At 37.6% G+C, this 12,932-nt stretch overlaps 1 protein-coding gene across 1 annotated transcript in view; it reads right to left on the bottom strand.

Annotated features, from left to right (window-relative positions):
* Positions 1-5,885: 5,885 nt before the first annotated feature.
* Positions 5,886-12,932, bottom strand: part of LOC132105449 (muscarinic acetylcholine receptor M2-like) — a 70,027-nt gene continuing 62,980 nt past the window's right edge. The window contains exon 2 of the mRNA XM_059510559.1: positions 5,886-8,811. Within this exon, the coding sequence (XP_059366542.1) occupies positions 7,265-8,749 (1,485 nt within the window). The 5' untranslated portion in view covers positions 8,750-8,811 and the 3' untranslated portion in view covers positions 5,886-7,264. The remainder of the gene's footprint in view (positions 8,812-12,932) is intronic.

The raw sequence follows: 12,932 nt of genomic DNA, 5'->3' as shown, positions 1-12,932 counted from the left end.
GCCCTGCTGGAACTAATGCTTTTTCTAAATGAAATAATGTAACATCATTTCCACTAAATAAAGATGTTAATTATTCCTTCCCGTCCGTGTTTTGTGCTTCTCGTGTCATTTGTTCACTGAAAAGAGCAGAACAAGTGAGTAATTCATCATTACAGCTTTATTTGCTAGAAGTCTTCTCCAAAAGTATATATATCACACGATACAGCAAATCTTATCAATACACCTCATGTTTCATCAGCGCTCACCATTGCCCTAATAAAGATCGATAACATTCATATTCATTAATAAACACATGTATTTACACATCATGTGTGCTACACATATAGACTATAGAGTATAATACAAACATTAATCTGATAACAAAGCACACGTCTACTGATGGAAGCCACGACTCACAGTGAACAGAAGCAGCGATGAGAAGAAAGTATTTACAGTGTCACCACAAACAGCTCCAGATATCAGAGGTTTTGGTAGGTCTCTGTGCTTCAGGAGGGTCCAGCGTCCACACACACACACACACACACACTCTGTTCAGTCTATGTACACACACGTCAGATGGACGTCTTTGGCTGCTGTGTCACCCTTCGCTGTTTTTCAGAGTCTCTTGACATGAGTGCTACCTTTTTAAGATGAAATGTTACGTTGAGAGACTCTTGTGTTCTGTTCAAGTCCATTGTGCTCGGATCAACTGCCTTAGACCAGAAACATACTCCACACAAGTATTATTGATGAAAGATACACTACAGGTGTGAGTTTTTGTTTTAATTTGAAATGCGTTTCACGTGGGAATATACTGTATGTGACCCTGGACAACAAAACCAGTCATAAGCGTAAATTTGTTGAAGTTTTGAGATTCATAGATCATCTGAAAGCTGGATAGATAGAAATAAGCTTTCCATGGTTTGTTAGGATAGGACAATATTTGGCTGAGATACATCTATTTGAAAATCTGAAAGTTGTTCAAATGAATTTTTAGCAATGTATATTACTAATCAAAAATTAAGTTTTGATATATTTATGGTAGGATATTCACAAAATATCTTCATGGAACATGATCTTTTCTTAATATTCTATTGGTTTTTGGCATAAAAGATTTTTTTTATTTTGATCCATACAATGTATCATTGGCTATTACTACAAATATATCTGTGCGACTTATGACTGATTTTGTGCTCCAGGGTCACATATAGTAAAACATTTAATTTATTTCTGTGATCAAAGATACATTTTCAGCATCATTCCTCTAGTCTTCAGTGTGACATGATCTTCAGAAATCATTCTGAAATGCTGATTTACTGCTCAAGAAACATTTCTGATTATTATCGATGTTGAAATCTGCCGTGCAGTAGAATATTTTAGTGGAAACCATGATACAATTCATTTTTTTAGGATTCTTTGATGAATAGAAAGTTTTGTTTGAAATAGAACATTTTATAACATTATAAATGTCTTTGCTGTAATTTAATGCGTCTTTAATGAACAAAAGGATTCTACAAAACAATTTGAATTGAAGACTGGAGTAGTGCATCACAGGAATAAATTCAATTATAAAATATATACGTATAAATATATAACAGTTCTTTAAAATTAATAATATTTCACAATACTACTGCTTTTTATATAGGCCTGTTTTTAATCAAACCAATGCAGCCTTGATGAGCAGAAGAGAATAAAAAAAAATCCTAATGATTCCCCAACTAACAAAAATATGTTCTATCAATGTTTTGTTAACGTTCCCAATTAGGTTATGAAAAAGTTATTTCTGAATGTCCTCTGACTGTTCAAAACATCTTGTTTTTTAAATGTTTCACGGATGTTAATGGAACGTTCCATTTAATCAATTTGCAAACTGTTACTTTTTGAATGTTCTAAAACTAGTAACATTTAAAAAAAAAAACTGTTAGATGAACAAACATTTCAGGAAAACGCGCTCCATGAATGATGTATAAATAATGTTTTGAGCACATTGTAAAATACCAGATAACTTAGAATAAACATTCTATTCGTGTTACTGGAACATAACTTTTGCCAGAACGTTCTCAGTTAGTTGGGTCCAAACTTTCCACTGCTGGAGTAACTATGCTTTAATATGCAAACTTGACTGTGTGTGTGTGTGTGTGTGTATTCGCTTTGTAAAATATGACAGAATTGTCTCAACTACTGCCATGGTGGAGCAACAATTTGAAGAGAATCACGGTCCATGTGTTTTATCACAGCTGCCTGATTAATAACATCTGGAACATCACTAAAAGTGTGCCAGATTACACAAATATTTTATCGACCCCTGGCCTTGAGGACTGCATGGGGTTTTTCACCTCCACAATAAGTTAAGTGAGACTTTGAGTACTTGTGTGAAATATGTTCATGGTTCTTAGATCTCTTTGTCATTAATAAACCAAAAAAAAAACTTTGAAGTTTGCTTCCATAAAGTCCTCGCTCTTCTTGATGTCTGTCTGGAGTCTCAGTCGAATAATATCCATGTATGGCTTGATTCTTCAGCGCTGAAATATAGTACATCTGCTATATAGAATAATGTACATATGGATAAAAAAAAAACATTATAGAAAAGCAGCAGTGAGTTGATAACGTCTGCGCTTCAGTATGTGTTATTCGTTTGTTTTGATAGGTCATCGGTCATTGTGTGTTTTTGGCAGCCGTTTCACGCTAGATTTGAGTTTCTCTCTCTCTCTCTCTCACACACACACACACACACACACACACACACACACACACACACAGGCTGCATTCATAAACCAAACACACAATATAGTGACAGAATATTAGAAACACACAAACGGCTTGAGGTGCTTCAGGGGCGCGTTATAAACACAGTGTGAGCGAACATGGACTTTACATTCCTGCGCTGACCTCTGGGTCACGAGCCTGCAGAGCGCGCACACACACACACACACACACATGTGCACACACACACACACACACACACTTGTGCTTTCCTTTCATAAAACTAACAACAAACAATAACATGCGCACAAACACTATTTTTTAACTAAAGTTTTAAAAATACGGATGTTTCTACATAAACTGAGAACACCCACACTGAACTCTAGAATAGAGATTTCATACATTTAAATAGATTAGAAAATACATTTAAGCCCTTTAGTATTAATTGTGCTGTCATAAGGATGATTATGATGAAGATGGACCTGAACATCTGAACACACATGTATAATTAAAAAGAAAAAAGAGGAAAAAAATATTCATTAGGTGAGTTAAGATGGATGTAGCTGTAGCAAAATCTGATTGGCCACTCCAGGTGTCACTCCAAATCGCTAAACTGTGATTGGCTCTCTCTACAATCAGAGGAAGGACCTTTAGTTAACCAGGTACTTCCTTGCTTAGCAGGAAGAGTCCAAAAATGAGTCAATTACATGGATTAAATGGATTTTAGACCCCCAAAATTAAGAATGTAAGTATATATATATATATATACAGTTTATAACCTACAAATTTTCTTTGTATTGATGAAGTTTTAGCGTCTTGTCTAGCTAGCTTGCTAGTGCACCACATGGCCTATATAAGCAAATGTGTTGAGACACCTGTCTCTTTTCTGAATAACAGCTTTTATTAGACACTTTAACACAGATAAGATGAATCTTACAGGTCTAATATACAGTCAGTTTATGGATAGCAAATCTAGACCATATTTTTTTTTATAACAATCATATGTTTATATGAATTTAGTTTGGTCACTATGATTAACTTTCATAAAACTGTGGAAATCTATGGTATGTCACTCATATAGGCATATTAAGAAATAATATAATAAATAATATATTTTTTGTACATGCATTTTAAAATAAAAATCTAATTTTTGTACATACATTTTAAAATAAAAATTATTAATAATACTAATAAAACAAAACAATTTTTTTATTCACTTGGATACACACCATACATATGTCATAGGTCATCATACTGTAAAATATGTATTTTGACAGTCTAAAGTTTTATATTGTTATATTTTTCTTTCAACCTGTAAGACCTCTGACCTCCAGCACACACACACACACACACACACACACACACACTACTCGTCTGGGTGTAAAGCACTATATATTTAGTGCATGCTGTATTATTTTGGAATTTAGCTTTTTTACAAAAAAGTATCTTTTTTAACCATTCCGTTTAGACTTTAAGACTGTAAAATACAAAGTACATATTTTACAGGTCACTATGACTTAAACGTTTCCCTAGATATATTCTGGTCACCATCATGACCTGTGAAATATGCATATATAGGCATATACATATTTTTTGTCCATTTTACTGTGCCAACAAGTCATTCAGATTGCAGTCCTGTGATTTTTACTTCATTTTTGTTCAGAGTCTGCACAAAACAGAAGTTGCATTGACGTATATCTGAGTCAAACGGCTTCTTGAATAAGGACAGAACTTGATTTTGTTCAAATCATTGACTATTATAGTTTTTGTTGATATTTTGAATTAGATTTTTTTTAAAATCTTTATTATTCTTTTAAATATGTCTATAGTTTGCATTAATGCTTATGTATTAGTCTTAGTTCATTTAGTTTTAGTTGCTTAGGCAACTTGATACAATAAAATATGGTTTTTATTACAGTTAATGTTTATTTTGCTTCAAGGAAAACAGTTTTTATGGTTTTACTTTTAGTTAACGATAATAACCCTGCCACAATATTCCATAAAAATGTTATGGTGACTTTAAACCCATTTAAAATCCATTTCCATGTAAGATGAGGAGACGTCTCATCAGTCAGCACAACATCATCTTCTGTGTGTCTGTAAATGTCTGCACTGAAGTGTCAAATGACTGTAAAATGATCGAATGTGGAGGGTTTTTAGGCTGAATAATTTTAGTTGAGTAAATTGTGCACTTTAAGTACTATATGTCTGTATTTTACACTGTCACTGCCAGAACAAAGACTACAGTAGCAAACACACAGTGTGTCGTCCTACAATAATCACAATATTGCACAGCAAAACATCATTATGCATGATGCTGTTATATATGAAGCTGTATGTATGAAGTAATGGCAAGAAAGAGAGACTATACTAACAGTGGATGTTTGCATTATTTGGAAAGATATCAATGTCATACTTTAAAAATGTTATGAGATACGGACATAACAGATGGGATGAGAATGAATGTGTCTATGTGTGAATCGGATGATTAATTTTCATATATATTGTAGTATCTCTGCAAAAATGTCCCATGGTAACCAGAGATGTCTAATATCCCATAGATATAATCGTGATTCACGAAGGAAAAATGCCAGATGAGATCTTCTAGAGCAGTTAGAATGAGATTCAGCTTACTTTACTATGATTTTACAACAGTAACTGTGGTGTTTTGAGTGCACTGCCGCTGCAGTTTCTGATCTATCGCACACAAGCTCTATTCCCCCAGCATGCATCACTGTCAAATTTATGAGCTGCTGCTCTGTCATCGATTGACTGACATTTCCCATGATCCTCTGCTCTGAGCCGGGATTCTGTTAATCTGTTTTAATGAATCAAAAACAACTAATGTTGACTTGGCGTCTGGTAATGAGATGAGGAAGCTTATGTACTTTAGCCCTTTAAATTCACAAGGCAAGAACCTGTGAGTTATATTAAACCCCTTGTCGGGGTGATCATACACACACACACACACACATGCTTTCAAACACGTTGCCTGCAGGCGGATCATGAACCCAGAGAGCAGATCAGGTCATCAGGACATTGCATGTCTTCAGGCAGCACTTTTGCATGGATCTGCATGTGCCTCATGTCATTTACAATCAGCCAGAAAGCAAGCGTTTTGACCTTTTAATAAGGATTTTTTCAGTTTCACAAGCCGGTTTTGAGTGTCTCCTGAATTAGTGCTCACGTAGCTGGTATTTTCCTTGTTTTTTTTTTCTATCCAAGCGTGAGTGAACTGTTTTGTGTAAATGCAAAGCAGAGGTGAGGTGGATGCTAATGGCTACGTGTCTGTGAGAGCCTCTTCATCCTGCTTGTCTGTTCACTTTAAAAGGTTTAGATTTGCATCCCTGGAGACCTCGAGCACTCAAAGCTCATCCACTTTAACATACGGGCACACCGGAGAGCCTCTTCAACCCTCTTATTGCTCTCGGAGAGCACACACATGCGACAAACAGACACAAGCCCTGCAACCAAGCTACCTGTCGTTCTGTCATTGAACGTGCTTGTGTTTAACAAAGCTTTAAAGTCAAGATGAGCCTGTTAACTTCCTGAATGCATGTTTCTGGTCTTATTTTACAAGAATCAATGGTGCACAGAATTAAAATGGTCTTTGCAATCTAAATAAAATCACACTATATGGATGAATTTCACGCTGGTTACAGAAGTAAACAGGTTTCATGTTGACTTTTGCTACAGACTTACATATGCACAGTCATCCAGCATGCAACCACACACACAACACGGATACAGTACATAATTATATACACGTATATACAGGTGTGATTTTAGACTGAAGCTCAAACTCGTTTGGTTTGGATCTTCAGTCAGCCCTGTTGTCCCCTTATATGTGTATTATTGAATAGTACAGACTCCAATCTGACCATCTATATGCTCGTATTGGGGTTGTTGTTGTTGTTTTTTTTACTTTAAAATTTTTTGTCTATAAATCAAATATTTTTGCACTTTTTTTTGTCCTTTTTTGACATGCATCACCTCTATGCATGTGTAAAGTGCTACAACAGATTTTCTATTTATATATAAAAAACAATAAATGCAATCACACACTCGCCCAGACTTTTCAAACTTATTTTAGGGGAAATCTGTGAGTTAAACATGGTGAAACATGTTAAAATAGAGTCGTTGCAGCTGACACTGTCAAATTCGCCAAACTACAAGGATGAGGGATTCTTAAAACTTTGTATATGATGGTTGTTGATGGGTCAATCTTCAATTTGTAACTGAAGAGTTCATTTACAAAAACAGATTTCTTTTTTAAATGTTCATAAATCATGTTTTATTTTTTTTATTTTTTCTGCATTCCATTTGATATCAATCAAGTTACAGTTGGGTTGTTTTGATTAAATAATAATAGCTTAAAATACACACACTAAAACACAATAAAAACATGATAACACAATAGAAAACATGATTTAAGGAAATTAGTAATCTGTTTTTGCAAATAAACTCTTCAGTTGCTGAACTGGTTTTACTTTATCTTTCCACACATACAAACACATCCACACATGTACCTTTGTGACCAGAACACACATGTAAAATATGACGCATGCACACACATTACTCCTCATCGGGCCGAGCGTATGTTCTTGTACTGGCAGAGCAGCAGGTGTTTGAAGGTCTTTTTGAAGGTGATGTTGCAGAGGGCGTAGCAAGCGGGGTTGATCGTGCTGTTGATGTAGCAGAGCCAGTATCCGATGGTCCACACCGTGCTGGGAATGCAGCTGGAGCAGAAGGTGTTGATGAGGACCATCACGTTGTATGGCGTCCAAGTAGCCACGAATGCCACCAGGATGGCCATAATGGTGCGCGTCACCTTCTTTTCCCGAGAGGATGGTGCTTTTTTCTTCTTTGGCGGCTGCTTGGTCATCTTCACGATCTTCCTCGCCACATGGTTCTGTCTCTCGGTGGCCGGGACGATCTCCACCGTCGCGTTCGAAGGTGTGCAGCAGTCGCCTTTTGGTGATTCGGTCATGATCTTGATGCATGTCAGTTTGGAGCCTCCAGCTTTTGCACGGTACCTCATGGGAGCCTGGTCGTCGTTGGCTTTGGATGGCGCCGCCTCGTCCTTTTGATTGGTTACAGCTCCGCTGCCAGAGGTGGAGTCATTGGAGCTTTCTTTCTCCTCCGCAGGAACGCAGTTTGCTCGTCCTCCATCTTCTGCCTCTGCTTCTCTGCTTGATGTGGATGGCGCTTTGCCGTTTTGGAGTTTGGCATCATGTTGGTTGGCGGCGTCATCTGTTAGCTGGGTCTGTCCTCTGTCTGTTTCTTCAGCTGTTAGGTTGTTGTTGGTGGGTTTGTTGGCTGTGTTTGCACGGATCTGATTAGATGATGCTACATCGAGGTTGCCACCTGGCGGTTTGCGGTTGTCCTTCTTGACACGGCTCTTGCTGGCACGGGATATCTGCCAATAAAGCACCATCATGATAATGACGGGCAGGTAGAAAGCAGCAATGGCCGTGCCGAAAGTGACCGCGGCATTGGAGAAGAACTGAATGTAGCACTCCTTCTCTGGCACTGTGCGCCCGCCAACGATAAACTGCCAGAACAGGATAGCTGGAGCCCAGAGGATGAAGGACAAAACCCATGCCGCCGCAATCATCATCCCTGCCATTTTGGTCGTCCTCTTCACTGGGTAGCTGAGCGGCTTGGTGACACAAAAGTATCGATCAAAGCTGATGATCAGCAGGTTCATGACGGAGGCGTTGCTGACCACGTAGTCCAGCGCCAACCACAAGTCGCACACAACCGGACCTAGCGGCCAGTATCCAATCACAATGTAGACTGTGTACAGGTTCATAGAGCAAAGGCCAATGATGAGGTCAGCACAGGCCAGGCTGAACAGGAAGTAGTTGTTGACAGTCTGTAGGCTCCTGTTAACCTTGATGGAGAGCATGACCAAGATGTTTCCGATAACTGTCACCAAGCTTAGTGAGCCGGCCACCAATACAATAAACACCACCTCCACTGTCTTATACGGGCTCTCGTCCACCGTCTCCAGGGTCTCGTTGCCCTCAGAGGTGTTCCAGAAGGTGAAGTTTATTGTATCCATGGTGTCCACACTCAGGTACAGCTGGTCAGTTCACTATGGGCAGGATGTATGACTTCTGGCACCTACGTGGGAGAGACACGAGATTTAGTATGTTGCATATTATGAGTGATTTGAGTCTTGAAACTTTCAATGATCTGAAGATACTACAACCCCAAAAAGACAAACAATGCACTATTTGTAATATGTATAGGCCAAATTTTATCTTCCAAAAATGGTTTGGCAATACAATGGTATAGCGATTGTTTCAAAACGTAATAGTACATGATTGCTTGCTTAATAATGTTACCATGATTACATATCCATTTAAACCACCATTTTTGGAATACATAATTTGAGATACATAACAGTACTTAGTTTTGAAATACATCAAATTAAACAAGTAGCCTGGAAATCATTCATAATTTATAATTAGTTAAAATTCAATGTACAATTTTAAGTAGTGAAATCAGGATTGTAGTTCTAAGGAGGTTCTAATGTCTCTAGCCTTCCTTTCTGTGTGTCGATCAGGGCACAGGAGTGGATTAAGGGTCAGATTCGAAAGGGTTCAATGAATACTGCAGAAGTTTATTGGGTATGGGTGTTTGTGGTTCTACAATAAACAGAGATAAAGAAATAATTAGTGTCTAAATCACAATTATATAGAATTATACAATCTCAATATGCTTAAGAATAAAGCATATATATATATATATATATATTCATGGCATGCATATCACACAATCATAAACTTGTAGCAGAGCAATTTACATTATAACAGCGCTGTTATCTCTTTATGTGAACAGGTGCGGTGCATGGATACGAAAGTGAAACTGAAAGTGACTGTACATGTAAATAACTTCAGTCGGCATACAACAGAATAGGAAATAATAGTAATAACTGAATAAAGTTCAGTATAGCAGCATAGTCACATGAATAAACATATGCAGTCGAGAGACAATACAGAATTTATAATGGCAAACAGAGCAGGAGAATGCACTGAGTACGCTAGCTTAGCCTTAATACTGTGAGATACTACAAACTCCACAATAGTGGCAAAACATCGAATTAGCGATGAAACATAATACTATGGCTATCCTTCGAAAAACTGAATCAGATTTTCAGTGTTTCTGCACTGTCCAGTAGGTGATTTTGTCCAAATTCACAGTGAGCTCGGCTGTGCACCTATCAAGCACCTATCAAGGCAGCACAGAGCTCAAGCCTCGGTATTGAATGTTGTTTTCATTGAGTAACTCTGGATCGGGCTAGTAGGAAGGCAAGTTGGTGTTCTCCTTGGTGACCTCCTGAAAGCAAGTAAGTAAGTTGATTCTTGCGGGTCTGCTTTGTTCTGAGAGAGCCACAACTCCAGCTTAGGGGACCTGGCCACTGAAAGTAGATGACTAACTACTTCCCCAACATTACTGGCCCATTGCCAAAAGTGGAATCCGCCAGAGGTTAAGAGGGCACTTAGCCGATCCACTAACAACCATGCTTCTTGGACGGTAGGTACACTTTGTAGACAGTTGTCTACGTTGAAGCATCTGTCCACTGAGAACTTCACATCATTCTCAGGATTACTGTGCAGAGCCACATGTCATTATAAGGCGAAGGTTGCACAACAGGGGCTGCATGTGGTCCTGAAAGTAAGGACCTGCCACTCATAGGTGTCTGGATTGACATCTCTATGAAAGTCACGTCATAAGGAATTTAGGAGTGGTCTGTCCTCAGGCAGTACCAGAACCTGATGAAACATCCCACATATATCGCCACTTATAGCCACACAAATCTCCCTGAACCTCCAAAGGACACCCAGAAGAGAGAGGCTTAAGACTGGACCAGGAAGTAAGGAGTCTTTAAAATACAGCCCCTCGTACTCAAAGGAGCAGTTGTACACAAGGGATTTTTTCCCATTGTGAGTGATCATGTGGTGGGGGATATACCATTTCTCTCTGTTGGTTTCATCTTCCTCTTTTGGCAGTTTGATTGCCGCACAAGCTATTTCCAGCTTCTTTATCTCAGCCTGATGCACCTTGGCCCTTTCAGGTGTCTGAGCGAGCCGACGCTCTATGCCTCTGAGACTAGGCGTCACTGCCTCTATCGGAGCACAGAAGAATGGGAAATCCTTCAAGTCCTTCAAGTTCAAGTTCAAGTTACGTAACCAGATTACTTTTTTCAAGTAACTAGTAAAATAACACAATACTTTTTAATTTACAAGAAATTACTTTTTCAAAAAAGTAACACATACTTTGTTTTCCCATTTATTGACTGACATGTCTCCTGTCCCCATATTGGGAGAAATCGGAAGTACAACAAAAAAACAGATTTAGTATTCATCAAAATGAAATAAAACAGTCAAATGCAAACTCAGAATATGATGCAAACCTGCAATAAATAAATGTTAACACAAATGTATCTAAGCCCATTTTATTAACTTATGTCTTTGCTGAGATAAACTAATAATCATGGTTTATTGTTTTTTTTATAGTGTTGAACCTTCTTCCCCTGTGTACTTTAAAGACGTGAATTTACTTTTCCTTCAGCCTGAGGTTTATTCATTACAGACGCAAACCATTTAAAACGATTCAGTTTGATTTGGTGAACTGGTTCAAAAAGATCCGGTTACATCGAATGATTCGTTCGCGAACCGGATATGACAAACTGCTTTGTTTTGAACTGTCTTGAAAGTCATAGTTTTTGCTATTTTTGGACCAAAATGTATTTTCGATGCTTCAAAATATTCTAACTTACCCTCTGATGTCACATGGACTACTCTGATGGTGTTTTTCTTACCTTTCTGGACATGGACAGTAGACCGTACACACAGCTTCAATGGAGGGACTGAGAGCTCTCGGACTAAATCTAAAATATCTTAAACTGTGTTCAGAAGATAAATGGAGGTCTTACTGGTTTGGAATGACATGAGGGTGAGTTATTAATGACAAACTCCACAACACACAACAGCAGCAAAACATAGAATTAGCGATGGAACATGATACTTTGGCTAAGAAGGGAGTGTCTATAATTAAAATGGGTACTCACAATCAGTCGCAAACGCTCACTAACCCATACAAACACAATTAATCACTTGGATCCCGGACAGGCGCGGTGATTGACAGGTGCGCTAAGCCCCGCCTTTCTAACGTACAATGCAAAAAAAGGTATGAGCTATTTAATAAAACTGCAAAATTGAGCTAATTCTTTTAAAATAAATGCGTAGCCTTCTTTCCTTTTTCAGTTTAATTATTTCCTTCAGTTTTGCCTCAAAACTGCTTAAGTTTCCTAAAAAGTTTCCTTTTTTTTTTTAAAGTTCTATATATATATATATATTTTGTATACACTGAACCTCAATTTATTTACATTATTTATATGTATAGTGTAAGATATATACACTTTTTAAAATTATTACCTTATTTTTTAATGAAAATTACAAGATCCATTATTTTTATTTATTTATTTTTTTACAGTGAGGGCATTATCATTTGTATTACTAGGCTGTTTAAAAAAAAATCTGTTTAATTTTAAGTGTTTACAATGTTTTATAGTAGTTTTATTTCAGTAAATTGTTTTTATAAAAAATAAAAGTGAAATTATGTTTTCACGCTTAACGCGGGCGGCGCGTGGGCAGTTGGCGGTTGCGAGAAGAATCAGCGGGAAGATCGTGAGATGAAAGCAGCCTTGGTTTTACCGCACGGAGGTTTATAAAGTAATATTTTCCTGAAAAACGGCATATTTTCAAGTTCCAGCTTTGTACATCAGATAATATTACCGTAAGTGTGTGTTTTGGTTTTAATACGTTCCAGCTGTGTAACTTATTCCACACAGAATCCGTCAAAACTTCACTGCAACATCACAGTCTGAAGCGAAGAAACGGTTACTGACGTCATATTTCAGAGTTGAATAGTGAGGTAGTTTAAGTAGTTTAATGTGGCTCAATATCGTTGGCTTCATGTAAATTAACATTGAACAGAGTGTTTTGGACATTTTCCATGATCACACACGCACTCGTAAAACATCGAAATATCTCGTTAAGAGTGCCAGTTCCAACATCACGCCAATTAAAATGTGAAGGGTATGATTTCATCTAATGTAAATAATAAAACAGATGAAATAAGTGAAAGGGAAATTTTAAGCACTGCTCGAACTTGAAAGCGTTCGTGACTTTCAACTTCTGCTTTAAAGTCAACAGCACGCGCGCTGTCTGATCCAT

This window comes from Carassius carassius, chromosome 26, assembly GCF_963082965.1.
Source record: "Carassius carassius chromosome 26, fCarCar2.1, whole genome shotgun sequence".
Taxonomy (NCBI): Eukaryota; Metazoa; Chordata; class Actinopteri; order Cypriniformes; family Cyprinidae; genus Carassius; species Carassius carassius.
This window is presented reverse-complemented; position numbering and strand designations above follow the sequence as displayed.